This window comes from Mirounga leonina, unplaced genomic scaffold (genome assembly GCF_011800145.1).
Source record: "Mirounga leonina isolate KUSES-001 unplaced genomic scaffold, KU_Mleo_1.0 Mir_200, whole genome shotgun sequence".
NCBI classification, from domain to species: Eukaryota; Metazoa; Chordata; class Mammalia; order Carnivora; family Phocidae; genus Mirounga; species Mirounga leonina.
The window spans coordinates 28,637,779-28,665,575 of NW_023270503.1; the positions used below are offsets into that span (position 1 = coordinate 28,637,779).

Here is a 27,797-nt window from a genome sequence, read left to right on the forward strand (position 1 = left end):
GCAAAATCTCTAAAAAGAGAGAGAGCTTGGTGATTTCAAGGAACATAAAGTAGTTCAGAAATATTATGAAATGGAGTTGTGGGGGTAGGCTGGTAAAGGTTGTCTTGCTAGAGCCTGAGCAAACTTTGAAAGACCTAGAAAATGTAGGCTTTCTCCTTGGGGCAATTGGAAAACATTTAGCAAGGGAGTGAAATGACATTTATATCCAGCTTCCGTTCCCCACACCTTTTTAATTAGTGAAATTAATCTCTTTCCAAGAAGAACCATATTTACATTCTCATTTTCATCCACCCATCAGAAAACTCTCCAAGAACAAAGTTGCTTGAGATAGGAAGGAACGGGGGAGCCACTCAACAGCATCCTCCCACCCCAACTCTGCCTCTAGGCAGGACCTCGCCTAGAACAGCTGAGGTTTCTATTTTGTGCGTGTTCCTCGAGAGGATTATTCCAAATTTTGTCGTGGGTGTGTGCCCCTCCTCTTCCCATACCAACCCAGCTACTACCTCACGGTTTACCTGCCCAGCGAGGTTTGGGAAGGCAAGAAAATGGAAGGAGGGAGATAAAGCAAGCTTAGAAGTGGGAGGAAGTGTGACTTAGACTGCTACGTGTAAGAATTCGCAAGTGTTTAGGGAAGACTCTTCAAAATTAAGAGGCTTATCTGTCAGCTTCCAAATCAATAACGGATGAATTCGGGCGGGAGATTCTTGAGCTGGGGGAGAAAGGCAAGGTTTGATCAGCGGTGTATGCAAATTTAGGGTCCCGCTTCAGCGCCGACCGGTGATGCCTGGCTCCTCCGATGAGGGAGTGCACGTAAACCTTTCTCCAAGAAATCTCAGAATATCTTTGGAGGGTAGCGGTACAGGAGAAAAGAGGTCCGGTCTCGAAGAATCCTGACGTTGGAGATTACACATCCATCTTCGCAGCAGCAAAGCAAGAACCCCGGTCCCGTCGCCGACCCGCAAGTTAGTCCTTCCTTTGACCCGGAACAGCAGCGGGAGCCGCCTCTGCGCCCAATGCCCACGTGCCGCAACAGCGGCCACGTGGGGCTCTGCGGAAACGCCTTCGCAAAGATTTGTCCCCTGCGCTGCCCAGTAGAAAGGAAGGCCCGGGAAGAGAGCTGGAGGAAACGGTACCGGCTAGAGGCCGGGCTCGCGCGAGTCTGGGACAGCCGGGGGGCGGGGCCGGGGGCGGGGCCGGCGCCGGCCGCTGGCAGGGGGCGGGGCCTGGAGCTCAGAAAGGTGGGCTTTGGACCGCAGTGGGGAGCCGCTTCCTTGTCTCTGCGACTCCTCGGCTTCCGCCTTAGAGCATATCCCCGCCCGGCCGGCCCCTGGGTCGCCATGGAGTCCACGCTGGGCGCGGGCATCGCGATGGCCGAGGCGCTGCAAAACCAACTGCCTTGGTTGGAGAGTGTGTGGCTCTGGGTCACCTTTCTGGGCGATCCCAAGAGCCTCTTTCTGTTCTACTTCCCCGCGGCCTACTACGCCTCCCGCCGCGTGGGCATCGCAGTGCTCTGGATCAGCCTCATCACCGAGTGGCTCAACCTCGTCTTCAAGTGGTGAGACAGCGAAGCCCTCGGCGTCCTGGTCCCCCACCCCCAAGGGCCCTGAGTCCTGGGCAAGCCCTGATCTCTCTCAGCAGGTGCCTTAAGGGCTCGGACCTCCCCCACCACCCCGCCCCACTGAACCCATAGCCTTAAGACCTCCTCACCCCTACCCCATGGCCCCTGACTTTTTTCCTTTGAGCATCATTGTGCATCTTGGTCTCAGGCCTCAGAGTCCCCATCTTACTCATTAGACCAGTATTTCTCAGGCCTGATCATTCACCTAAGGGGCGCCTTTAAAATGCAGGTACCCCATCCCACCTCAGACATACTGACTTAGAAATTTCAGGGGAGGGGCGCCTGGGTGGCTCAGTCGGTTGAGCGGCTGCCTTCGGCTCGGGTCATGATCCCAGGGTCCTGGGATCGAGTCCCACATCGGGCTCCCTGCTCTGCGTGGAACCTGCTTCTCCCTCTGACCCTCCCCCTGCTTGTGTTCCCTCTCTCGCTGTGTCTCTCTCTGTCAAATAAATAAATAAATAATCTTAAAAAAAAAAAAGAAAAAGAAATTTCAGGGGAGGGGTTGGGAATCTGTATTTTAAGAAGCATCTAGGGCAGCTTAAGTAGCAAAAAGTCCTGCTTCTCAGCTCACTCTTTCATTCATCTACTCATTCATTTATTTGACATAGTTGTTAAGAAGCATGCTCTGTGCCAGGTTTCACACTAGCTGCTAATAAGGACAGAGAAGGCTCGAAAATTAAGGTGCATTTCCCGGACCGTGACCAGCAGCATAGGAAGCCCTTGAAAACTTGCTAGAAATGCAAGATCTCAGGCCCCCGGCCAGAGCTCCTGAATCAGAATCTGCATTTCAACAAAGACCTCAGGTGATTGGAGTGCCTAGTAAGGCTTGAAAAGCACTGCCTTCCAGGGAACACTTTCTTCTTCCTTTTCTCCTCCATTCGCTGGTAGGCTCTTGACACAGACTTAGAAGCCGGGAATCCCAGGCAAGTGGGTGGGGCCCTAAGGGCTTATCTCTTGGTGCCACCTGTTCTCTCTTGGGTGAAGAGGGGAGCTATGCCTCCCGCTGGGCATGAGCTGCTCCTCCCCTCCCCTCCCCTCAGCCTCCATTGCCTGATACCCTGCCTGGGGGAGGGAAGGGAATTCAGAGCAGACACTTGAATGGGCTGGAATGACTTGCGGAAAAACAAAATAGGAGTTACCTTCCTCTCCTCTCTTCTCTGCAAGGGTTTCATCCCTCCTGAAAACGGAAAAGCAACGGTCTCATCATTTCCTTTTTGCCTAATTGCCCTTTGCTTTATGCTCTTCTCTCTGCTCAGAGTCTGTGTGAGCTATGTGAGCCTCCCCCTCTACTGCTTCCTCCAAGACAGCCACCCCCTTGGGTAGACCCTCTCAATGCCCCTCCCCCACGTGACAAAGCCCCTATTCATTTCCTAAGTGTCTGGAGCACCTGGTGTGTGAACCTGGTGGTGAGGAGAGGCGGCTCCCTTTTGTGTCCCTCCCCAGCAGCAGCTTTTCTGTTCTCCCACCTTTTCTCTTTCTGGCCCCAGCAGCCTAGCCTCTTTGGTGTGCAGTTTCCCAGGGTCCAGCAAAGCACCTGCTAGCCCAGGGGACTTTGAACTTTTGGTTCTTCTTGTTCTTTCTCAGTTTCCTCTGTCCATTTCCCACTCCCGGTTTCAAACACCAGAGATTCACCTAAGGAGTTCACGTGTAGGTAATTGTGGCTGGAATTTGGGGAATGGAGAGAGGGAGAAGCAGGAGCATGAGTGGGGGCCTGGGAGAAAAAGGAAGAGTCAGGTCCTGGGCTCTCTAGGAATGAGAAGAGTAGGGCTAGCCCTGCCGTGGGAGGCGTAAGAGCAGGACTAATGAGCATTTCAGAGTGTGCACTTGCACACACACATATACACACACACACACGGTCTCTTGTCTCCTTATCACTTCTTAAAAAATAGCGTGCATTCTGTTGCAAGGTAAAAAAAATCATTGCAGGGCGCCTGGGTGGCTCAGTTGGTTAAGCAACTGCCTTCGGCTCAGGTCATGATCCTGGAGTCCCTGGATTGAGTCCCGCATTGGGCTCCCTGCTCAGCAGGGAGCCTGCTTCTCCCTCTGATCCTCCCCCCTCTCATGTGCTCTCTCTCTCTCATTCTCTCTGTCTCAAATAAATAAATAAAATCTTAAAAAAAAAAAAAAATCATTGCACCAAGGTAATACACAGAATTGGACTCCCTTTCTGACTCCACCGTGCAGGCCCTCCAGAGGCATCCTTCTGCTCCCCTCCTGTTCCCCTGGCTGCATGTTTGTGTAATGTCATCTTGCATCTGTTCTCTTCTAGGTTTCTGTTTGGAGACAGGCCCTTTTGGTGGGTCCATGAGTCTGGGTACTACAGCCAGGCCCCAGCCCAGGTTCACCAGTTCCCCTCTTCTTGTGAAACTGGTCCAGGTGGGAAGCCCCAAACCTCCCTGTCCTGGTGTGGTTAGGGTTTGGTGAGTGTTTCAGAGTACTTTTCAGCTGGGGTGGCCTAACCAGAGGCCCAGCCTCTCCGTTACTGACCCAGAGAACAAAGAGAGCCCGGGGAAGACGGAGTTGAATTCTGGGAGTAGAGCGCCCAGGCCAGAGTGCCAGCTGCCCACGTTGTTTAGAGTAGATCCAAGAGACACAGGGCAAAGCAGGAGCCTGAGAGCAGTGGCCTCGGGCAGGGCTGAAGTAGGCTGCAGGGCAGAGGGAACCATGCACCAGTGTGAGGCCTCGGGGGTGGGGCCAGGGGCTCCTGAGTTCCACTCTCATCCTCTCACCTCAAGCTTCTGGACCCCCCGGCAGGCAGCCCTTCTGGACACTGCATGATCACAGGAGCAGCCCTCTGGCCCATCATGACGGCCATCTCTTCCCAGCTGGCCACTCGGACCCACAGGTACGCCTCGGCATTGCCTACCAACGAGGGCAGGGGGGATGGTACCCTGGATCCAAAAGACCCAGCAGCAGGGTAGCCTGGAGCCGGAATTCTGGGGGGCTCTGGGGCATTTGGTCAAACCATGAAGTGCTTGGGTGCTGAGCTGTGTATGGACACCCCCTGAACCATTTGCTTTTCTTTGTAGCCACTGGGTGAGGGTGATACCTAGCCTGGCTTACTGCACCTTCCTATTGGCGGTCGGCCTGTCCCGGATCTTCCTCTTAGCACATTTCCCTCACCAGGTGTTGGCTGGCCTAATAACCGGTGAGCAACTGGGGCCACAGGGTGGGCCTAGGGGTTGCCACTGGCAGTGGGAGGACCACTGTAGGATCTTCCCATCGAACAGCAGACCCCAAGGCCCCCTCATAGCTCAGTCTGTTCTGCCAAGCTGCCCTACAGCTCCGGGGCTCATATCCCCAAACTCCTTGAAGCTGCTGTTACCCCACTTCCCTAGGTGCTGTCCTGGGCTGGCTGATGACCCCCCGGGTGCCCATGGAGCGGGAGCTAAGCTTCTACGGATTGACCTCACTGGCCCTCTTGCTGGGTGCCAGCCTCATCTATTGGACCCTCTTTACACTGGGCCTGGATCTTTCTTGGTAAGTCCTGCTTTGAAGCTTGGGCAGGCTGAGGCCTGTTCTGCTTCGCCTGTACCTAGCTTGATGGGTCCCTGGTTTGCTGTAGCTAAAAAGGGACACGTTACCTGCTCACAAACACAGACTCTCCTGGGGTCACAGCAGAACATGGGGGTAGACCCCAAAGGAGCTAAGAGCCATTGGCCCTCTTGCTTCGAGGGGAATGTCTTTCCTGGCAAAGACCCCTCCTCCCCATAGGTCCATCAGCCTGGCCTCCAAGTGGTGTGAGCGGCCTGAGTGGGTACACGTGGATAGCCGGCCCTTTGCCTCCCTGAGCCGCGACTCAGGGGCCGCCCTGGGTCTGGGCATCGCCGTGCACTCTCCCTGCTATGCCCAGGTACGGCGGGCATACCTGGGACACGGCCAGAAGATAGCCTGCCTTGTGCTGGCCATGGGGCTGCTGGGCCCCCTGGACTGGCTGGGCCATCCCCCTCAGATCAGCCTTTTCTACATCTTCAATTTCCTCAAGTATACCCTGTGGCCATGCCTCGTCCTGGCCCTTGTGCCCTGGGTGGTGTACACGTTCAGTGCCCAGGAAACACCACCCGTCCGCTCTTCCTGACTTCAAGTGCCTCCTGTTGCCGCTTGCGCCCCCCTTCCCCCACCAAAGCCAACACTCCATGACCTCCACACTCCAGAAGGCAGCCCCATCCCGTCCAGCTCCCAACAGGCCCTGCTCATCCTCAGTCTCCCACTGCTCCACCATCTGGTCTTAGCCCCAGAGAAGGGCCTTCTCTCTTCCCAGAAAGGCTGGTCGTCCTGCCCCCCCGCCGAGTCCCCAGGGAGCTAAGGCAACATCAAGACTAGTGGGCTCCTGTAACACTGTGAGGGGCTCAGAGCGGCCCCAATAAAGCCCTTGAACACTTCTGGATTCTTTTCTTGCCTATGCGCACATTTCCACTGAGCTTGCCTGTGTGTGTGCAAGGGAGACCCTTGCCAGGCCACCTGTTCTGCGCCCCCCACCCCCCACCCCCCAACCCAAGCTCCACAGAGACCTTGCGCCTGGGCCCTCTCCCCAGCATCACCACCCAGGCCACAAGAGAGGTCCCATGAGATGCTATGGCTGTGTTCGGTGAAACCTTGTCTCTAACCTACGAGGGACAGAGACTCCACTCTACTCCCTCCCACCCCAGCCCAGCCCCTTGTTTCCTAAATTGGCTAGTCCAGGGACTAGAGAAATGAAGAGCAGTTTTTTGGGCCAGGATGGGGAATGAGAACCTCTACTCCATTTGGAAGCGCAGAGAAGAGAGACATCAGCCCCAGAAGGCACTGCCAGAAACAAGTTTATTTACATAAGGACACACAGTGTAACAGATTACAAAATACTTAACTGAAATCCATATCCAGGGAGACAAAGCAAGGAGTGGGTTTACATGAGAACCAGACCAGCCATTGGAAGAGGGAGGGTTAAGGGCCCGGAGCTGGGGCTCAGCAAGGGGAGGCTTGCTACACTGGGCCTAGCCCCATCCGCATCCCCCAGGAGGATCTAGAACATACTAACAATACACAAGACACAGCACACAATGAACCAATGGTGGTGGGACTCCTGCCCCTCTCCTGGCTCTCTCAACCCTATTCAGGCCCCCATTAGGATAATAAATATGTAAACAGATTGGTGAGGCCCTCAGGATGGGGTAGAAAGAAAGTATATGTGATGTTGGGAGGAGAAGGGAGGAAGACTCAGCCCCCTGGGAGCCGCTTCCCGTCTTTGGTTTCCTACAGGCTAGACGGTATTCCCTAGAAGCCTATGAGCCCCCAACCCCAGAAACAGAGAGCTAGGCTGGGCTCCTGGGAAAGAGACAGGGTGGTGTCCAGCCCCTCCTGGTCTTAGCTCTCTTGGGCTAGTGACCAGCAAAGGAAGCCCATGAGGAAGGGAAGCTACAGCTGAGGGCAGAATCCTGGGTTCCTGGGTTCTAGTCCTGCCCCTTCTAGAACCCCTACTCTCACCATCCCCAGGCTTCACAGTAAAAGGCCCCAGGGGGGAGGTGGGCCACTGATCCTTCTCATGGCACGCTGGATGGCTGGGGAAAATGTGGTCCTGAACAGCAGGGGGGTTCTCACCAGCCTGGAGTCCCCCTGCAGGGACCACCTCCCCCACCCCAGGCTGTGCCAGCATAGGGCCAGGGAAGCCAACAGAGTAAGGCAGTGAGCAGGCCTGGTTCTGCCGCTCTTCCTGGTCCCTCAGAACCCTGGAGTCCAGTCCCATCCCTCCCCACACACTTTGACCCTCTCCAGCCCCTGGGAAGGGGAATTAGGCCCAGAGGAGTGTGAAAGAAGACTGCCCAGCCCACAGACCACAGGCCCACCTCCTAGGGCACAAGCCTTCCCCTCAGTGCTGAGGCCAGGAGAAAGGAGGAAAAGGGGTCTGTGCAGAGATGGCCAGGATGACGAAGAGTGAAAAGGGTGGGGAATCGCAGGGTGGAAACCCACCTCCCCTCCACTCTGTATCTTACACTGTAGAGCAACCTTCTGGATCTTCCCCTGAGGCTGGAGAGGGGAGGAGGCTGAAATTAAGGCATTTCCCCCCAAGTCAGTTGAAGCCAAGGCACCAAACTTACTGTTCTTCCTCGCTCAGGGAGACTCCAAAACCAGACGGTACTATCTGGGCCCCCATGCCCACCTTAAGCTGGCCCAGGCTCCCAGGGGGAAAAGGACAGAATGCAAGAAAGTGGGCATGGGACACAACATGGAGGAGGAGCTGGAAAGGGCACCCCCCACACCTTACAGGGGGAGCAAACTTCTAGATTGGAGACGTGGGCCACACTGAGGGAAGTTGGGGGCAAGGCCTGAGGCAGCTTAGTGGAGCAAGGAGGGCAAGGCTGAGAGACCCACACAGCACACGTTGTTGAATGTGTGACTTTTTGTTTTTAATAGAAAAAATAAACAAAATCACAATGATGAAGCCCAGAGGGATGGGGGCCAGGGCGTCACAGGGCAGGCTCCTGTTCCATGGGTTCCTCTGCCGGCCTGTGGGGACAAGCACGGGATGGGGGGGGGCGTGCATTGAGGCGGGGGCACCGGCCTGGGCATGGGCAGAGGTCAGGAAGGCAGCTTACCTGGGGCTGTGCTCCCGGGCTGCAGCAGCCTGGGCCTGCTCAGCCCCCACCGACAGCAAGGCCATGGCGCTCACAGTCTCTGCCTCCTCCGTCTCACCTGCCTGGGCCTCCCGCAGGGAACGGCCTAGACCAGCGGCGAACCTCTGGACGCAGCTCCAGTGTTTGCCTGTGGATGAGGGGCAGGCAGGGGTCAGGGAGGACAGAAAGCCCCATACTACATTACATCCCCAGCCCCGGTGGGCCCATAACCCTCTGCCCCTTGGCAAGCGGAGGTCTGAGCCTCTCTGCCTGTGCCCACGCACTCTGGATCTCGATGACTTTCTCTAGCGTGGCCACTGCGTTGATGTTGGGCTTTTGTTGCAAGACTGCCTCGTCCAAGGGCTGCAGCTGGCAGGGGAAAGAAGAGAAGGCTTACGGTAGGGAGTGGGTGGTGGTGCCTGCCCTCTAACCACCCCACGTTCAGCCCGACACCTCCCATGACGGGGGCGAACCTAGCTTTCTGGAGGAACCCTGAGTCAGAAAGCCCTCCCTGTCCAGCAGCTGTCTTTAGGACCCAGGAAAACCTTCCCACCTTTTTGATCAGTGCTGCTTGATCAAGAAAGGGGCCATCCCTTACTAGCTCCTCCCTGAGCACCCCCCCCCACCAGTGCCTCCCTGCACCCCTCACCTCCACGCTGAGCAGAGCTGAGACACAGGCCTCAGAGGCATCACAGATGGCGGTCAAGTCATGGCCTCCCTCCAGGGCCAGCACCACCCGGCCCCCTGCCAGCGTCATCAGCTGCCTGGTCAAGTGGCCAAAGCCTTTAGGGATGGGTGAAGGGAGGAAGAAAAAATAAAGAAAAAAAAAATCAAGAGAAGGTAAGGAAGGAGAGATAATAAAACACAAGAGGTGGAACAAAGAGCACAAAATAAAATGGTGGGATTTAAGCCTAAAGACACATCCATAATAAAATTCAGTATCAACAGACTAGATGCTCCATTAAAGATAAAACAGAGTAGATGGGCTAAAAAAAATTCCAATTACATGTCATAAGGAGCACCACTGAAACAGAAGGGATCAACAAGCTCCATCCCTAGGACTCTGGGAGGAGAGTCTCTGCTACCCCACACCCACCTGCTTGCCCCCCAAGTCCAAGGTTGGCAGAGGAAGAGTGGGAGGCTCCTGCCAAGATGATTCCAAGTTTTGGACCTGCCCCCCCAGCTTCCGTCCTCCCAGCCTCTGCAATACCAGTCTATTCCTGCTCCGTGTCCCCACTCAACCCCATCCTCACTGCTCCGCAGCCTTCCTCAATCCCCCAGCAGCTCACATCTGGCGGTGACAGAGTAGCCACCCAGTGGAGACAGGTGTCCCTCAACAGCATCGAACCCGGCAGAGACCAGGACCACGTCAGGTGAGAACTCATGAGCAATGGGCATCACCACTGTCCTGCAAAAGGAGGGCCCAAGCTGACCCGGGCGGGTGGCTAGGCCAGGGCTCACCTCACTCTGTTCCCCCCAGAGACAACGCCCTCCACCTGTACCAAACTGAGTGCCTTCTGCCCCTCCCATGGCAGGGCCCGGGGGGCTCCCACCCCCCCCTTGGCCCTTCTCAGTCCCCACCTGAAGGCCGTTAGGTACTCCACGTCTCCGATGGGGGGGTCCACACCTCCCGTCCATGCCACGTTCACATTGTACCCCACGCCCGGCCCTCCGCCAACCTGGCAGCGCGGTGGGGGAGGGGTTATTCTCACTGCCTGGGGATCCCAGACATTGCCCCCGCCCTCAGCCCTGATTCCAGCCCTTACTCCATTCACCGCTGCTCTGCATGGAGGGGCAGTTGGCCTATGTGGTCCTCCCACTAGGAGCCCAGACTCCCCAGGGAACCAGCCCCACCACAGGCCTCCAGGGCTCCCTGCCAGGTCCCGTTCTGCTACCTCCCCAAGGGGCCCCACGTTTGAGCCTAGGACCTGTACCTCTTCAGGAGCCCCCGAGCCTGGAAAGAAGTTCCCATTGTCATAGCGATGCAGGGAGATGTAGAGCACAGAGGGGTCGTTGTAAAACGCCTGCTGGGTGCCATTGCCGTGGTGAATGTCCTAGTGGGGAGGGGTGGAAGCATCAGAAAAAAATCCCAGGCTCTGGCCCAAAGGTCAAAATTCCACTTGCCCCCCACCTCCACCTATGGTGAACTCTGGGGGTGCAGCCCATCACTAGCTACAGGGCATCATGTTCCGTTCACAACAGTCTCATCCCATGCTTCTCTACCCAGGCTCTGTGGGCCATGAGGTGGCACTGCACAGAGGAGATACAAAGCCACGGGGAAAACACGGTGGATCTCCCCGCAGAGCCCATTCTACCCAACAGTGGGGAGGGAAACGTTAAAGCTAGTGAGGCACTGAAAGCGGATACATTCTGAAGAACCCAACATTTACATGAATTTCTAAGCCAGAGTTGGGCTTCAAAGAGATTTCATCTTTGCCGAGGGCTGCTCCTGGGTACTTCCCAGTCACAGGGAGTGGTGGGTGCCTTTAAACAGTGCCCAGCAACAAGAGCACAAGTATCAGGGCCAAAAGGCCTGATCTGAAGCCCAGTGCCATACCCCAAACTATGTGACTTTGGTTGGCTATTTCACCCCACAGCTCAGTGTCTCCATTTATAGGAAAGCACAGCCTAACTTGTACTACTCGAGGTGGCCGCGAGCAGTACTCTGTGTCCGGGCATAGTCAGCCCCCCATCAAGAGTGGCCCTAGGGGCACCTGGGTGGCGCAGTTGGTTAAGCGTCCAAACTCTTGGTTTCGGCTCAGGTCATGATCTCGGGGTCCTGAGAGAGAGCCCCACATTGAGCTCCGTGCTCAGCACGGGGTCTGCTTGGGCTTCTCTCTCCCTCTCCCTCTGCCCTTCCTTCCCACCGTGCGCGCACGCACACAAGTGCTCGCACTCTCTAAAATAAATAAATCTTAAAAAAAAAAGAAAAGAGAGTGCCTCTAGCAATGCTGGTAACAGTCTGTACTATTTAAGGTAGAAAATCTCCGTTGCTTGAGGCTACAAGGTGGGGGCCAAGATGGAGCAGGGCCAAAACCACTTTCGAGTCTCCGTGAGGAGGAAGCCCCGCGGGAATGGGAGGGCTGGGCTAATGCTCCAGCAGGAAGAGATGGGGTAAGTCATCAGGCCCAGCAGTGGTAAGGGCACCTTAGGAAGAGGGCGCAGCGTTGGGGTGGGGCCTTCCTGAAGGCTGACCCTGGCACCAGCCCACTGCCTACCCAGTCCACGATGAGAACCTTGCCCACGTTCAGCTTCTGCTGCAGGAGTTTGGTTGTGATGGCTACAGAGTTGAAGAAGCAGAATCCCCTGGTGGGTGGGGGGGGAGGGGGGAGAAAAGGGTTGGGGAGGTCAGCTTTAGCAGATGTCTGCTCCAGGAGCAAAAGGGACACATCAGCTCCGCGGAGAGGCAGAAGGGAAGGGAGGAGGGCAGTGGGTCTGGTGCAAGGCTGGGGTGGCACTCACATGGCTGTCGACTCCTCCGCGTGGTGTCCTGGGGGCCGGATAATGGCAAATCCATTCTGAAGAGGTGCAGCCAGAGAGGGTCAGAGACAGACACACAGGCAGGCAGGCAAGGTGGCCACAAAGGGGGTGAACACAGAAGGAGAGAAACACAAACCAGGCAGGGAAGAGAGCACAGATCAGAATCTGTATCCCACACACTAGGAACAGGGCCACAGGCCACGTGGGCCAGCAGGCACCATCTCTGACCTTGAGATACCCGTGACAGCATCAGATGCTAGTGCCTCTTTCCCCGTCCCTCTTGACCCCTCACCTCCCTAGCTGGCCCAGGAGCTAGCCCCTCCTCCCCACTCTGGCACCCGAGAGTTAAGGTTGCAAGGGGCAGTGCCTTGCTCAAGGGAAAGCCACGGCTGCCCCTGTCCTCCACCCCTGAGGATGCCGGACTAAGCCAAGTGGTGCCGAGGCCTCGGGCACAGCCTCACCTTGAGCTCTCCTGAGGCCACCTTGAAAGCCAGCTCCACCAGGCAGCCCACTGCCATGCGCACGGCACTGGAGGAGTGCATCTCGTTCCACACAGTGTCACTGTCCACCTGCGGGGGCAGGAGAGCAGGCTTCAGCGTGCCCCCTGCAGGGGGAGGGCAAGAATGGGGGTGGGCACCTGGACAGTGGGCCAGTAGCCATGGCGGGAGGGAAAGGAGGGGCAAGAGCTGGGAGAGCCACCCACCCATCCCTACTGGCAGGTGCCCTACTCACCCCAATGCCCCCACAAGGCAGCACGGCGTACATCTTCTGGCTGATGGGGCCTGCAAGGAAGAGGGACAGAGCTACTCGGGAAGCTGCCTCAATTGCAGGGCCACAGGTTGGGGCCTGCAGAGCGTGGCGAGCTCCTCACAGAAAAAGGCAGCCAGACCCAAGCACAGGATAGGCCTCTGCAGCCCACACCAGTTGGAAAAGGTCTGTGCCCTATTCTGGGACGGGGACACCTTACTTCTGGGGCAGATGGCAGGAAGAAAGGGGGACGATCAGTTAGGGAGAAGAGCAGAGCCATCCCCCATCACTAAGCCTGACCTGCCACCTTCCACTCACCTGCAACGCACCCCACCCTTGTGGTAGTCTGTGTGAACGGCGCCCCCTGGAGACGGGCAGTGCGGCAAGGGGATGACCTGTGCCCATGGGGGCCCACCTGCCTACCCTGAGAGTTCCCTATCCTAGCAGGGCAGCCGACATGGCCTGGCCCACGCCTGCCGGCTCACCGAGCAGCTTCTTGCTGTCCAGCTTCTGTCGGTTGAGGGGGCTGGTCCCATAGAGCAGGGTGTGGTATTCGGAGTGCACCGTCTGGATCTCGTCCAGCGTGGCTTTGCGACCCCGGATCCGCTGTGTGGGGAGAGCAGAGGAGGCCAGTGAGGGGATGCACCGAAGGCCCAGCTCTCCCTGAGGCCCACACCCTCTCTCTGCCCCCACAGCCTGGGACGCATGGAGCCACTTTCTGGCCTTAGGAGAATCCAAAGGTTTTTGTCAAAGTATGTCTTGGCCCCCAGGCACCGGGGTCCAGGACAACCCCCATTTAGCAAAACGGGCTGCAAGGGAAGGAACGGAGAGGTGGCTGAGGGGACTGACCCTGTGGTCAGGGGTTGAAAGAAGGATGACGACGACGACGCAGAAAGAGGCTTCGTGGAAGGGGAGACACAAAGGTTTTTGCTGGGTTTGAGCTGGGGGACGGAACGAGGGGCTCCCTTACCTCACACTTGCTAAGCAGGCCCGTCTCCTGCAGCCGGGACCAGATGCTCTGGATCCGGCCGGCGTGCTCAGGGTGCACGTGTGTGTTCCCACACATGCATTGGTGCTTCAGCATGAACGTGTCGTACACCACACCTGGACCGGAGACACACCTGTCAGCCTCGCCAGCCGCTGCCATCCTCAGCAGAGCTCCTGGGCTCTCCCCAGCCAGCCCTGGCCCAGGTACCTCCTCACGGCCCCCTCAGCCACCTTCCCACACGCCCGCCCCTCTTCTCTCCGCCTGCGGTCGGCCCCCTTCTTCCGTTACTGCCGGCCAAAAGCCTCCCTGCTCCTCAAGCCTCAACCAGGCTGCCCCTGACACCCCCACTGGTTTTGATTCCTGCCCACCATGCTCTCAACACTGTGCCCCCCTTCGGGGCACATCCTCCTTTTCCCCCTTCTGTCACAGCCCCTACGTGCTGCTCCGACCCCCTACGCCCCACTGGTGAGGTGGGAACACCCCCAGGCGTCTGTGCCCCCTCAGAGGCCAGCATAGGGCAGCTTCATGTGGAAAGGCTTTCGGGAATGGAAGGAGGCCTCACTCTTGACCTCACGAGAGAGGAGGACAGGAAGCTGGAAGGGCAGGGCCCAACTGAGACAGTGGGTTCTTTTCACCCAGGGCCCCAGGGCTTATGTGATGATGGCGCAAAAATCACATGGTCCCTCGGCGGGTCGCACGAGGCTAGATACCATGCTTAGGCTCCTGGCATGTGGTGGAAGGACCACTGGCAGTGGTGGGGCTCACCTGTGGTGAAGAGGTGCTTGGCGGGCTGGTCTGGGGGGCTTTTCACGCCCCCAGGGGCAGCGGGTGAGGACTGGGTGCGGCCCAGGGCCTGGTGGGGCACAGTGGCCAGGCTGAGGGGTGCCTGGTACACCTGAAGTGGCTGCAGCTGCTGGGCATCGGAGAACACCTGCGCAGGAGGGGAGCGGGCGGGAGATGAAAGTGAGGACAAGTGTCCTGGGGCCTCCAAGGGGGCCCCTATTCCAGCCCTCCTCTTCCAAACTTCCTCCTTTCCCCATCTCCTCCCACCAGGGACAGGAGGCACTCCAGCCTTCCCATCTCCACCTCCCAGGAGATTGGGGGGTGGGGAGTGATGAGTCAGCCAGAGTAGCACTGAGGTAAGAGGCTGGGAGGGATGGGGGCGTGGGAGGGGGCAGGATGAGTCAGGCCGGGAGGGCTCGGCGGTGTCCGCAATGAATGGAGTGCCGCTAGGTGCAGGGCCGACTGTAGTAACAGCGGGGGCGTGTGTGTACACACAGGGCGCATGCACACACAGGCCGACGCACGACCGGCCCTACGCAGGCGGAAACGCAGGCACACAGGCCTCGGGCTTAGGCGTGCAAGCGCAGCCCGGCAGGGGGGGGGGGGGGGGGGGGGGCAGTCACAGCAGCAGCCGCAGGCAGGGGGCTGGCCGCCTGGGGCACGGGCGGCTCTGAGACCAGCACAAGCAGCGCCCCCTTCCACTGCCCCTTGCTTCTTTCCTGCTCTGCTTTTGCTCTCGGCGAAGCCTGGGCCGTGCAGAGTGGGGAGAGGGAAAGGCAAAGACAGAAAGGGCTGCAGGGGACAGAGAGGCGGGGATCAAGGGCTGGGGTGGAGGGGCACCTTTTTGTAACCAGCACTGGACTCATCCAAGTCGGGCCCCTCCTCAGGGCCACTCTCGCCCTCCTCATCCTTGACCTGGATGCAGTCCTCCTCCTCCTCTTCCTCCTCTTCCTCCTCCTCTTCCTCCTCCTCCTCCTCCAGGTCTTCCTGCGTGCTCTCACTCTCCGTGGAGCCTTCTCGGGGGATGGTCAGGGCCCCCTCCCCAAGCAAGGCCTCCTGCTGCTCGGTCAGCTCCTCCTCCGTCTCCTCAGGGTGGGTGGTGGGCTGCCGTGACAGCTCCCCAGTCTTAGTGAGGATCTGAGAGCAGAGCAAGGGGGCCCATCGGCTGGGAGGGGGCGCAGCCATGCAGCCTGTGGCCCAGGAGGGTCTGGCCGTCCCTGGCCTCCCCCTGGCAGCCGGCCAGCCCATACAGAGCTTGTCCAGGAGGCAGGGGTATGTCGGAGCAGATGTAGCCTGGGCTGTAGCCTAGGGCATCAGCCCCCGCTCCGTCGCCGCTGCCAGCCCAGTGCCCTGCTCTGCCCGGCCCGGCCCCCAGCACCGCCCTGGCCCTTGGCTGCTCCCAGCTCACCTTGCCCAGCTGCAGCTGCTGTTGCTTCTGTTTCTCCAGGAACTGCTGGTGCTGCTGCTGCATGACGAGCTGCTGCAGGGCCTGGGGGCTCTGGGGCAGCGGGGACGACTGAGTGCGGCTCAACGGCCGGTGCCGCGGGAGCTTGCCCACTGTCCGCATGCTGGTGGCCACACGTTCACCTGTCACCAGCGGGGACTGCCCGTGGAGTGGCACTGTGTGGTGGGAAGAGGGGCACTGTTAGGGCACCAGGCACCCCCATCCTACCCCGGGACTCTCCCCCTCCTAGAACGCCACCACCTACATAATCAGGAAAAACCTTGGAGGAGCCCAGGGCACCCGGCTCCCAAACCTGAGCCCCATTCTTCCTCCTCCGCACAATGGAATAGTCCTGTAGCTCAAAGTCACTGCCTCCAGCAAGCCTTCCTGGATTCACCACTCTCTCTCCCTTTGATTCCCTTATGATTGCACATGTAGTCTTAGGCCCTCAGTGTAGGTAAACAATGACTAGTTTTCCCCAATTCCAACAAGACCTCCCTGATCATAGACATGGATGCCATCAGGTGGGGAAGGCTGGGGGCCGGGGTCATGTTATCTTTTAAGCAGAACCTCTTCTGATGCCACCAGCTGCTTAAGGTCTGACTGTCCAAAGCTATGCTGGCCAGTTCCAGAGATGCCAGCCACATGTCACTACTGAGCACTTGAAATGCAGCCTGTCTAAGTTGAGATGGGGACGCCTGGGTGGCTCAGTCGGTTGAGCGTCAGTCCGACTCTTGATTTTGGTTCAGGTCAGGATCTCGGGGTCATGAGACCAAGCCCCACATTGGGCTCCGTGCTCAGCACAGAGTCTGCTTATCCCTCTCCTTCTCCCACTTGCGTTCTCTCTCTCTAAAATAAATAAGGATGCCTGGGTGGCTCAGTCAGTTAGGCATCTGCCTTCGGCTCAGGTCATGATCCCAGAGTCCTGGGACTGAGTCCCCCATCAGGCTCCTTACTTAGCCGGGAGTCTGATCTCCCTCTGCCTGCCACACCCCCTGCTTGTGCTCTCTCTCTGACAAGTAAATAAAATCTTTAAAAATAAATAAATAAAATAAAATATAAATAAAATAAATAAATAAATAAATAAATAAATAAATAAATAAATAAATAAATAAGGGGTGCCTGCGTGGCTCAGTCAACTAAGCGTCTGCCTTTGGCTTAGGTCATGATCCCAGGGCACTGGGATCGAGCTCCATATCAGGCTCCCTGCTCAGTGGGGAGTCTGCTTCTCCCTCTGCCCCCTACTCTGCTCGTGCACACTCTCTCTCCCCCAAATGAATAAATAAAATCTTAAAAAATAAATAAGTAAATAAAATCTTTAAAATAAAAATAATAAATAAATCGAGAGGTGCTCTAAGTGTGAAATATACACTGGATTTCAAAGACAGTATGAAACACAAAATATCTCACTGATAACTCTATATTGATTATATGTTGAAATGACAATATTCCATGGCACCTGGGTGGCTCAGTGGGTTAAGCGACTGCCTTCGGCTCAGGTCATGATCCTGGAGTCCTACAATCGAGTCCCGCATCAGGCTCCCTGCTCAGTGGGCAGTCTGCTTCTCCTTCTGACTCTCCCCGCTCTCGTGCTCTCTCTCTCTCTCTCTCGCTCTCACAATAAAATCTTTTTAAAAATTACAATATTCCAGATCTATTGAGTTAAATATGTTATTAAAGTTAATTTCACCAGATTCTTTTCATGTTTTTTTTTTAATTATTTTTAAGTAATCTCTACACCCAACATGGGGCTCGAACTCACAACCCCGCCCGAGATCAAGAGTCACATGCTCTACCAGCTGAGCCAGCCAGGTGCCCCATTTTACATTTTTTAATGTGGCTCTAGAAAACTTTTGAGTTACAAATGCGGCTCGGCTCAGTGTTGTAGGTCTACTGGACAGCACTGCTCGGGAACGGGGAGAACAGCATCTGGTAGGCTGTAGGTACTCAATCATATCTGTAGGACAAGGAAGAAGTCAATGATGCCCTGGAGGGGAGCTGTGACAGAGCTGGAGAGTGTCCCTGGCTACTCCCTGACGGTGGCCTGGCGGCCTCAGAAGAGGGGCCCGACACCCACCCCCTTGCACAGCTGCCCGCCCGCTCACCAGCAATGAGGGTGCTCTGCTGCCGAGCCTGCTCCAGCAGCAGCACGTGCTGCAGCAGGGAGGCATGCCCGTGGGGGCCGGTGTCGCCCTCCAGCGCCACGCCCAGCAAGCAGCCAGGGATGGAGGATGTGCTCATGAACTTGCCCGTCAGTGCACCACCCTGCCGCAGGGACTGGAGGGCCTGCCTCTCGGCCTCCTGCTGCGTTGACAGCTTCGGGGAGGCCTGGGGTGGGGAAGGGAGAGGGAGGTGAGGCAGGGGCTGAATCTGTCCCCAGTCCTGCCAACTTTGGGTCAGCATCCCTCACCTACCCTCTGCCCACCCCCCCCCGCGCCGAGGAAGGCCATCTGATCTCCCTCAGGGCTTTGTGAGGCATCCAGGACCACAGACCTCAACACACCAGAGGGAGGATGAGGCATGCGGCCCAGACTTACGGTGAGGTGTGAGTTGGTGACAGTGACTGTGGCCTGCAGCCCTAGGGAGATGTTGGGCAGAGAGGGAGACGTGTAGAGGCTGAACTGGTTGGGGGAGCTGTCCAGAGGGAGGGCCCGGTGCTGGGGGAGCATCTAGGGAGCAGTTGGGAGAGACCAGGCATGAGAGCAGGCAAAGGGGGGCCACCTGGGGCCGAGGGCTCTGAATGGTGCCTCGCTCCCCGCTCCCCACACCGAGCCCCACCTGCGCGGGGGACTGAGAGATCACGGTCCTTCAGAGGCCCACGGGACAAAGCCCACTGAAAGGCAACAGGTCCCTCTAGCCTGTCCACATGGGCAGGGAGGTCCCTGCTGGATACTCTCAGCAAGACAGACAGGAAGGAGCTGCCTTCCTTCTTCCAAGGGAAACGGAGCAGCTTGGCCCGCCCGCCCAGCCCTCAGCAGGCCTGTACCTCGGTGGGGATGTTGGGGACTGAGCCAGTAAAGCCATTCTCAGCAATGGTGCTGTGGGAGCTGTTGGGAGAGCTGGGGCCGGAGCCTGGCGCGCTGTTACACACGGACGACACTATGGGAGAACTGGCTGTCACCTGGGCATGCTCAGCGCCACCCCCCACTCCCAGGACCTCAGAACAGGAACAAGAGAGGAAGGAGCCCTTACCACCCCCAGGCCCAGCGCCGGTGATCTCAACAGCTCTCTTCTTAAAGGTGCTAATGACTGTCCCATCCTTGCGACGCAGGAGGGGACTACTTCTCCGCTCAGCCACCTTCTGCTTTAGCCTCGAACGCACTTTCAAGTTGGGTTCGGAGGCTGGGGAGAAGGTAGCCCGGGCTCAGAGGCATCCACACGAACAGGCACACACACCCACCCGTAGCCTGGCCCCTCCACATTCCCACCCCTAACCTCCAAGGAGCCATATTCTGGAAAGCCAGGCTGGTGGGCACTACACACCTGTTTTGCGGAGGGGGAAGTCATCGCGGCTGTCATAGGGCCCAAGCAAAGGCAGTTTGTAGGAGGGAGGCGTCCCAGGGGGGCCACTCTGGGGAGGGGAACTCTGGTCCAAAGAAGCATGGTGGGCTCCCCTGGAGGTGTGGGGTGGGGGTGGAAACAGACCTAGGTTATTACCCAGCCAGCGGGACCTGCCACCTTGCAATCAACAATGAGGAAATGGCCACTGCATCAAGGGACAGGAAATGGGTCCTGGGGAGGGAAGCAAGGAGAGAAGCCAGGGGTGGGAGTTTCATCCCCTAAGAGCGACTGCGGGGCCTGTCCATAGGTTCCGGCCAGGAGCCCCCTGCCGGCCTGCAGCCAGGCAAGCCCCTGAGCAGGGCGCCCGTGTGACCCATGCCCGCCACGGGCCATTACCAGCATTTGGGATGCTGTGGGAGGGAATGGTTGAGGCCGCCTGGCGTGGGCTCCTTCGACTTCGACAGAAGGAATTCCTGGAGCCTCAGCTTCACCTCAGTGCTGGCGATGGCACCTGCGGGACAGGGCACGGCTGACCTGGGGGCCGGGGGCCGGGAGCCTGCCGCTGGGGGGATGGGGGCAGGAGGCCCAGGCCTTACTCTCTTTGCTCTTCTCCTTGTTTCGCAGGACGAGCAGCTGCTGCTCCAGCCTCTGCTTCTCCAGCTCTTCCTGCCGCTGCTGCTCCCGCTGCCGCTCCAGCTCCTGCTGCCTCTTGGCCGCCAGCATCTCCTGCTGCTGCTGCAGGGGCGCGGCGGGCGGGGGGGGGGGGGAGGGTGAGCCAGGCCCGGGCGGGGGTCGGAGGTCGGGGCGGCCCCCCCGCGCCCCCCTCGCTCACCTTGAGGTGCTTCTGCAGCTGGACCTCATGCTGCCGTGTCAGGTGGTCGTGCTGTTTCTGGAACTCGGCGAACAGGAGCTGCTTCTGCAGCTGCTGCTGCTGCTTCAGGGCCAGGAGCTCCTGCTGCAGCTGCTGCTCCCTCAGCGCCGGGTCCACGGGGCCTGCCAGAGCCCCCCGCAGCTCCGCGGGGCTGGGGCTGCCTCCCCCCCCGCCCCCCGCGGCGCTGGGCATGGCTCCGGGCAGCACCGGCTTCACCTCCACTGCAGGGGCAAGAGACCGGCGTCAGAGAGCCCAGTGCCGACGCCACTGCGCCCTGGCAGCCCGGCTGGGGGCCCAGCAAGCTTCCAGGCAGGACCACCAGACCCACGAGAGCAGCGCGCGAGGGGGCAGTCAAGTCCCTCGGCCCCGCAGAACCACGTTCTGTCTCAACCGACGCGGTCAAAGCCAGGAACTTCAGCAAGAAAATATGCATAAGCCGGGGCACCCGGGTGGCGCAGGCGGTTAAGCATCCGACTCTTGGTTTGGCTCAAGTCATGACCTCGGGGTCCCGTGAGATCGAGCCCCGCATCATCGGGCTCCGCGCTCAGTGGGGAGTCTGCTTCTCCCTCTCTCCCTCGCCCTCTCCCCCACTCCAAGCGCGCACACTTGCGCGCGCTCCCTCTCCCTCTCCCTAAAATAAATAAATAACTCTTTGAAATGAAACAAAAAGAAAAAAACCAAAGTATGCATAAGCATGAAGCACAGTCTCTGGAAGACTGTGAATGCTCAACACCCGATACTGTCATTGATCATTAACGCCACTGGGCCTTTTACAGGAATTACTTTCCTGACAAGGAAACTGAGCTTCAGAAAAGTTCAAGTACATGGCCATAGACAGACAGCCAGGGGATCAAGGAACCGAATGTGAATCCAAACTCTAGGCTTCTAACCACTGTCCTTCCCATGCCTCCCCCCCACCTCTCAACATCACACATTCCCTGCCCAGAAGCCTATCCTAGAAGAGAAACTGAAGCAGAGGCTGGTTCTAGAACTGAGGGGGCTGGCAGCCAGGGCCCTTAATAAACCCCCAGGAGAGACCTGTGGGGACCCTCTGGACACCCCTACCCTCACCTCTCCCCTTCTCTCTGCCCCACACCCAGCTGGGGCAGATGGGGCCCAAAGGCGAGGCTGTGAGAATGGGGGTGGGGGGCGGGGTCGGAGCAGCAGGCCTCAGGGAAAGGGGTGCAGGGTTGCACCAAACCAGGGACAGGAGGGGGCTGGGAGTCAGACTCTGCTTCCTTTGCTGGATTATCTCCTTTCAACAGTTTTATTGTAATTACCCTGAAAATGCCGCTATATATAGAGTGAGCCAAACAGCAGCTGTGCCTGGGGGGAGGGGGAACGAGAGAATGGGCGGGCGGGCGCAGGGAGGAGGTGGGAGGAGGGGACAGGAAAGGAAAGGGAATCAGACAGGAAGAAGGGTAGCGCATGGGGGGGGGGGGGGGGCGGAGGCTGGAGCTCAGGCAGAGATCTCAGAACTCCAGTCTCAGGGAGAACCAGCTGGGAAGGGAAAAGGGGTTGGAGGGGCCTGCTGGGTCCCAAGACCTTGGGTCCAGGCCCCCATGTGGACAATGGGCTCAGGGGCCCCAGGGAAAGGCAAATGTTCCCAGGGGCTCATGGGAAGCATGGGTCTCGACCTCTTGATCCCTGTCCACTGTCCTCTGGTCCCTGAATGTCACTCCCCACCACTGCCCTGTGGTTGCCAGGGCAACTGGGCCAACAGCACACCAGCAGGGAGCCCCAAGCCCAGCCCACACTCCACAGAGCCTCCCTACTCCAGCAGGAAGGGGAAGAAGGCAAGCTACCCAAGGCCTGGAAAGGAGGAAGTGAGAGAGGCAGGGCCAACCCACCTTGTTTCTTCTCCATTTCTTTCTCCAAAGAAAGCCCTCACTTTTCTCACTCCAGCCCAGGGAGGCCACAGGGAGCTGGGAAGACCTTCCCGTGGCAAGGCAGCCCACTCAAGCCTGGGCCTGGAGAAGGAAGGACCCCAACATCCTGGTGGCGACCAGTGTCTCCTGCCCTGGTGAACAGAGCTCTCTGCCCAGGCCCCCGTCATGGACCCTCACTGGGAGCAGACAGGGAGCTGGGAGGGGACGGAGGACTGAGCTAAGAGAGACTTCTACACCTTGTGCAGTCAGTGGGCCTGGATCTCTCCAGGGGACCCACACTGAATGAGTGTCACCCAGGCAGGGGCCAGGCCTGCTGAAGGCTAAGGCCCGGCTATGACCCTCCTGCCAGAATACAGCCTCTGGGACCCACTGGGGGTGGGAAGGGGGGGGTAAAGCCTGAGCAGAATAGCTTGGTCCCCACCAGCCCCTTCTCCACCCAGCACTGCTAGGCACATTCCTCTGTGGTTTGCCCGCCAGCCACACTGACGACTCTGTGGCCACGAGGCCAGAGCCACATCTGCAGGAGTGGCCAGATGTGGCCAGGAGGGTGGGGCTACATACACAGACACACACACACATCACTCACTTTCCCTCCCAGCCCACGTCCTCCCCTGGCACCAGGAGGAAGGGCCCTTGGAAAGGGCCTGCAAAGGGGCTTTTCTGGAGATGGCTGACCCCATCCAGGGTGCAAAGCAGGGTGACAGCAAGGAGCCAGCAGCCAGCCTCAGGTCTCCCCAGCCCTGGAAATGCTCAGCAAAGTCCCAGGCTGGCTGGAGAGTTATCTATTCCTCGGCAGGGCTGGCTTGGCCCATGGCACTCAGCGCGCTCAGCCAAGAGCAGGCCAGGCTTCAACCTGCTGCTCCCAGCAATGCCGGGGCTGCAGAAGCCGGATGCCTGCCAGCCTGCCCGCCCAGGGAAGGGCAGGGGTCCAAGCGCTCCTGGCTCCCAGCAGATAACCCTGCTCGGGATGCCACTGCCGCCGGCACTGCTGGCTTCCCTTGCAGGAGCCCTGCAGAGAGGGCACGGGCTCGGGCTCGGGGGCTGTCCCCCACCCCCCCGCGGCTCCCACACAGCCGCCGCCACGGCAGAGAAGCTAGGCCCCGGCGGCAGCGGGAGCCACAGCCCCATTGCTATGCGGGTGGCAGGACGGCCCGTGGGCTCCGCCACCCCAGCCTCATTCCCATGCAAGCGGGAAGCACAGCCGACGAGAGAATAGTAACCCACAGGCTCTGTGGGGGCCTGGACAGAATGCAGCAGCCCGGGGGCTGCCAGGTCACAAGCTGCCTGCCTCTAAGATGGAAGGGGTGCCGGCTGAGCAGCTGGAGTCAGGGAGAGGGTGTGGGGGAAGCACAGAGCCTCCTGAATGAAGGCCGCTGGACACAAAACCTACAACCTGGTGGCCTCGCAGCCCCCAGAGGATCTGTGCCCTCTGCCAGCTTGGCGCGAGCAGGGCAGGTGGCAGGGGCCACCATTAGAACCAAGCACCTGGAAGGAGAAATGGGTGTGTCAAGATAGGAGGAGGCTCTTGACCGCCTCCTGGTGGACCAAGAAAGTGGGAGGACCTCTGAAAAAGGAAGAGAGTAGGCTAAGGGGCACCACTCCCTAAGAGGAAAGGCTGAGAACTCCAGCTAGCAAAGAGCCCCCTGAAAGGCCAGAAGAGGAGGGCAAGGCCCTGCGTCCTCCCCCCACCCCCATGCCTCCCTCTGACAGAGAGCTGTAGAGAATAGAGAGGAAGTCAGATGGCCAACACAGTCATCACCTAGAGAGGGAGGATGCAAGGGTCCAGGTCTACTCTGCTCCAGACTCTACTCCTGCGGGACTCTGCCCCTCCTAGGAGTGGTGGCCTTAGGAAAAGGCGGCAATATCATCCTGTCCTCTGGCCTTCTGCAAGACTGACTCACACTGCCTCCGTGGAGAAGCCCCAGCCGAGGTAGTTGAGTGGGCAGGGCTGTGTATTTCTGGAGTGGCCTCATGCACACCAGGCTCTGGCTCACGAGGGGCCGCCCTGCCCAGCCTCGTGGGCCCACCTGGGCAGTGCCAAAACCTCAGTGAGAATGCTTGGGCCGCCCACCTCTCCGTGAACCCCATCAGCCCAGTGGGGGCTCCCACCACGGATTCTTCCGGCAGCATGACCAGGGATAGATAGCCCAGCTCCTCAGGCGGAGACAAGGCAGGTGCTGACGGGACAACCTCTGGGAGAGCCACCAGCACAGCCTTAGACTAGAAGGAGTGTCCAGACAAAGGGCTGCTGCCCCCAAGCAGGAGTTCCGGGACGTGAGGAGCAGGTTTTAGCAGCACCTTTAGGAACAAGGATTCAAAATAAAAAACAAATCTGGCTGCCCGAGGGCAAGGCCAAGCCTTCCCCCTGCTCTGAACATACTGTAAGCCATGCTCCGGCTCAGAGCCCCCGAGTGGAGAAATCACCGGTTCCAGAATCCCCATGCCCCAAACCCTGGCAGCAGGGAAACAGTACCTTTCTTCCCCCTGCCCTCGGAGAAGCCCGAGATGGAAGGGGCCAGCACAGTATGTAGACCTGCCCAACAGACCTAAAAAACTTAAGGCTCGGCTCTTCAAAGACCCCACTCCCAGGAGCCACCAGCCACAGAAGGCTAGGCGGGAAGGAAGGGATCCAGGGTAGGCAGAGATTGAGATACGGGTGCACTGAGCTGTTTGGAACATCTACACAGGACAAAAAAATAAGGCCTCTGCAGATAAGCCCTGGGTCGAAGGAACTACTTTATTGAAAGAGGGGAGAGGGTGAAAAAGGCCTTTGAGATCACCTGTCTCAGCCCGCTCTCTGCACAGACGTGGAAACCAAACTTCTTAGGCCGCTATGCAGAAGATTCCACCAGCTAATCAGCAGGGACTCACACCCTCTGAACACTAAGCTAAGTAGCCTGGCTCCACCGCAGGGTACTCAGGCCCTCCACACCGGCCAACCTGGATAACTGGCCCCTCCGGAGAACAACGTGCTGGCAGCCCACCCGAGAGGGCAGCGCCCTCCACCAGCACCCGAGCCCCAAGGAGCTCCCTCAGCAGACTGAGTGGTCAGCAGCTTCCTTAAATGTCTAATGACCTCGTTCTGTCCCTCTGGAGAATGGGAAAAGGAGCTTGTCCCTTTCTTGGCCTTGAGGGATTTTGGAAGGAGGCAGGGAACAGCATTTCACACTCCTCCCTGTGACGCCGATGACCCCTCCCCACCAAGGACGGTTTCCCATGATCTATTTCTGGGCTCTTACGTGACTAGTGAGGCCGATTTAGGCTCAACAGGTTCTACCACAATTCAGACAGTATTTCCCCATGTGCAAGCTGGGGAGGACTCTCACCTAGCAATTTTCACGGCTCGTGTAATGCAAGCGAACACACATCACATAATGGTTAAGAGCCACGGCTCTGGAGTAAGAGGATGCCAGGGTTCAAGTCAGGCTGCACCACTTCCTAGCGCAAAGGCACCAAGCACCTGCGTGTGCTCCGCGCGGGCATCTGGGAAATGGGAGTAAGACTAGTAACTTCCTCCCAGAGCTTTGAGGCTCAGGAGAGGGCTCGCAGGGGAGCTCGGCCCTGGGCCCAGGAAGATCTCAGGAGTGGCTAGTCAGGGCTATTACTAATGGCTCCTGAGATTTGTGCGTGTCCCGGACCCCTCTGGCAGTCTAATGAAGACTCTGGACCACTTCTCAGAATGCTTCTAAAGAGCGTGAAATAAAATACTTAGAACTCGGGGCGCCTGAGGGACTTAGTCGGTGGGGCGTCTGCCTGTGGCTTGGGTCGTGATCTCCGGGTCCTGGGATGGAGCACCCACGTCAGGCTCCCGGCTCAGCAGGGAGTCTGCTTGACCCTTTCCCTCTCCCTCTGCCCCTCCCCCCCACACGTATGCTCTCTCTCTCTCAAATAAATAAAATCTTAAAAAAAAAAAAAAATTTACGTAAAACTACTCCAAGCTCAGACCTCTGCCAGAGGGAGGCCTTAGCTCTCTGGTTTCAGACTGCTCCAAGGTCGCTCTGCGGTCCTGTCCTGATCAGAGCCCGGCCCGTGGGCCCCACGCAACACACACTGGAGTGGCTGGCAGCTAGAGCCCGGCACTCGGGAAGGAATCTCGGCAAACAGCCTCCTCCCAACCACAGCACATCCAGGCTGTCTCTCCTGCCTCACTACCCCCCAGAACAGCTGCTCTGTCCCCTGCGGCACAGCCCACAGCCGTGGCAACCCTCCGGCCCCTCATGAGCATTACTTAGCACAGATGCGCACAAGTTTCACTCTTGCTCTCGGGGCCCCAAGCAGTCAGAAAGTCTTCTCTGGGCTCCAACCTCACTGTGCCAGCTCTCTCCCCAGTACCATCCCACATCTTCCCGGGCCCCTCTTCTTGAAAGGCAGAAGCAATGTGCAATTGACGCCAGGGGCTCTTGGAATGTCAGTGCAGGAAGGGCCTGCAGATCAGCAACTCAATGTCCCAAGCTCATCATGCCACAGAGGAAAGACACCTGCCCCACGTCATCTGGAAAGGAGGCAGAGGAGCTAGGCCTTACTCAGGGTCTTCTGACTCTATCAGCCTCCCACTAAAAAAAAAAAAAAAAAAAAAAAACACGAGGAGAAACCATGAAGGCTGCTCCTGCATGATGGAGTGAGGAACCAAACTCTGCATTAAGGATGCAGGGATCAAGACAGGGCATCCAGTTGGCCCCCAGCACACCAGAGCCCACGAGCACCGGGGAGAAGGGGGCTGGGTTGTTAGAACCCCCAGAAACCTTGAAGAAGACCATGCCTCTGAAGGACCTTAAGCCTAAGGAGTGCAGAGGCCTGGTGGAAGGCACGAAGAGTCTCGCTGATGAAGAGAGATTTACTCACTGATAGGCTGCTATCTGGAGGAGAAACAGACTCATTTCTCCCAGCCCAGCCATTTCCAGGAAACACTGGGGCACCAAGTTAGAGGCAGCTAAAAGGCATACTGCTCGTTCAAAGGCTGCAGCTGTTGCTGGAACTGGTCGCTCCACACCTGGGGTGGACAGCAGGGGCCCCAGGGCAGTGCAACCCAGCCCTGAGCATCCAGCAGGGCGCCCTGCCCACCTGCCCACCTGGCCGCTTGCCATAATCCCCCACCCCAGCTGGGGTTTAGACACCTGCTGCCCAGCGTCTCAAGACATCCTCCCTCTGCAGACTGCCAGGCTGCTGGGGGCTGGGTTTGCCTCTGACTGGGGCGACAGCCTTCCTCCCTCCACAGCCCACCCTGCTCCGAGGAGCCCCAGAGCCCGCCCCGGCCTTCCAGGGCTGCTGGTGATGTCCACTGGCAGGCTGCGAGGCCCCGACCCCGTCCACACAACTTTTGTCCACACAGCCCTTATTCTAAGCACAGTCTGAGTCTACTCACATCAGAGTCACCGGCCACGTGTCAAAAATGCTGGTTCCTGGGCTGCCCTATAGAATCCGAACCCTTCACGGGGGCCAAGGCTTGGCGCTCTGCACTTTAATATATGTTCCCTTAACAATTCTGATACAGGGGCGCCTGGGTGGCTCAGTCGGTTAAGCGTCTGCCTTCAGCTCAGGTCATGATCCCAGGGTCCTGGAATCAAACCCCACATCGGGCTCCCCGCTCAGCGGGAAGCCTGCTTCTCCCTCTCCCTCTGCCCGCTGCTCTGCCTACTTGTCCTCTCTCTGTGTCAAATAAATAAATAGGGCGCCTGGGTGGCTCAGTTGGTTAAGCGACTGCCTTCGGCTCAGGTCATGATCCCGGAGTCCCGGGATCGAGTCCCGCATCGGGCTCCCTGCTCGGCAGGGAGTCTACTTCTCCCTCTGGCCCTCCCCGCTCTCATGTGCTTGCTCTCTCTCAAATAAATAAATAAAATCTTAAATAAATAAATAAATAAATAAATAAATAAATAAATAAATAAATAA

General features: G+C 58.2%; 2 protein-coding genes across 6 annotated transcripts in view; one reads left to right on the plus strand and one right to left on the minus strand.

Moving 5' to 3' along the window:
• The first annotated feature begins 1,194 nt into the window (after positions 1-1,194).
• Positions 1,195-6,000, plus strand: G6PC3 (glucose-6-phosphatase catalytic subunit 3). Of its 2 annotated transcripts, XM_035027241.1 has the most exons (6): positions 1,195-1,555; positions 3,888-3,994; positions 4,373-4,463; positions 4,648-4,766; positions 4,957-5,098; positions 5,333-6,000. In XM_035027241.1, the coding sequence occupies exons 1-6, from the start codon at positions 1,338-1,340 to the stop codon at positions 5,694-5,696; spliced, it is 1,041 nt and encodes a 346-aa protein (XP_034883132.1). In that variant the 5' UTR covers positions 1,195-1,337; the 3' UTR covers positions 5,697-6,000. The 2 variants fall into 2 exon arrangements, with proteins under 2 accessions (XP_034883132.1, XP_034883133.1); XM_035027242.1 differs by lacking the exon at positions 4,648-4,766 and having other exon boundaries at positions 5,333-5,362.
• Positions 6,001-7,976: 1,976 nt separating this feature from the next.
• The window catches only part of HDAC5 (histone deacetylase 5), a 36,492-nt gene continuing 16,671 nt past the window's right edge, over positions 7,977-27,797 (minus strand). For 3 of the 4 annotated variants that reach the window (XM_035027244.1, XM_035027243.1, XM_035027245.1), the window contains exons 4-27: positions 19,984-20,243; positions 19,748-19,886; positions 19,548-19,662; positions 19,134-19,264; positions 18,843-18,992; positions 18,637-18,749; positions 18,188-18,319; positions 17,756-17,978; positions 15,615-15,826; positions 15,047-15,343; positions 14,189-14,354; positions 13,406-13,539; positions 12,921-13,041; positions 12,421-12,470; positions 12,150-12,257; positions 11,671-11,726; positions 11,427-11,514; positions 10,143-10,262; positions 9,790-9,887; positions 9,498-9,616; positions 8,858-8,991; positions 8,493-8,577; positions 8,191-8,356; positions 7,977-8,101 (exon numbers count right to left, since the gene is read on the minus strand). In XM_035027244.1, coding sequence (XP_034883135.1) covers positions 8,062-8,101; positions 8,191-8,356; positions 8,493-8,577; positions 8,858-8,991; positions 9,498-9,616; positions 9,790-9,887; positions 10,143-10,262; positions 11,427-11,514; positions 11,671-11,726; positions 12,150-12,257; positions 12,421-12,470; positions 12,921-13,041; positions 13,406-13,539; positions 14,189-14,354; positions 15,047-15,343; positions 15,615-15,826; positions 17,756-17,978; positions 18,188-18,319; positions 18,637-18,749; positions 18,843-18,992; positions 19,134-19,264; positions 19,548-19,662; positions 19,748-19,886; positions 19,984-20,243 — 3,257 coding nt within the window. In that variant the 3' untranslated portion in view covers positions 7,977-8,061. Of the gene's footprint in view, positions 8,102-8,190; positions 8,357-8,492; positions 8,578-8,857; positions 8,992-9,497; positions 9,617-9,789; positions 9,888-10,142; positions 10,263-11,426; positions 11,515-11,670; positions 11,727-12,149; positions 12,258-12,420; positions 12,471-12,920; positions 13,042-13,405; positions 13,540-14,188; positions 14,355-15,046; positions 15,344-15,614; positions 15,827-17,755; positions 17,979-18,187; positions 18,320-18,636; positions 18,750-18,842; positions 18,993-19,133; positions 19,265-19,547; positions 19,663-19,747; positions 19,887-19,983; positions 20,244-21,872; positions 22,856-27,797 lie in introns of those variants that run through there. The other variant, XM_035027246.1, reaches the window with a different exon arrangement.

Coding starts and splice junctions, on each gene's coding strand:
- G6PC3 (XM_035027241.1), top strand. CDS start 1,338: ATGGAGTCCACGCTGGGCGCGGGCATCGCGATGGCCGAGGCGCTGCAA. Junction 3,995..4,372: donor TTCTTGTGAAACTGGTCCAG/GTGGGAAGCCCC, acceptor ACCCCCCGGCAG/GCAGCCCTTCTGGACACTGC. Junction 4,767..4,956: donor GTTGGCTGGCCTAATAACCG/GTGAGCAACTGG, acceptor CCACTTCCCTAG/GTGCTGTCCTGGGCTGGCTG.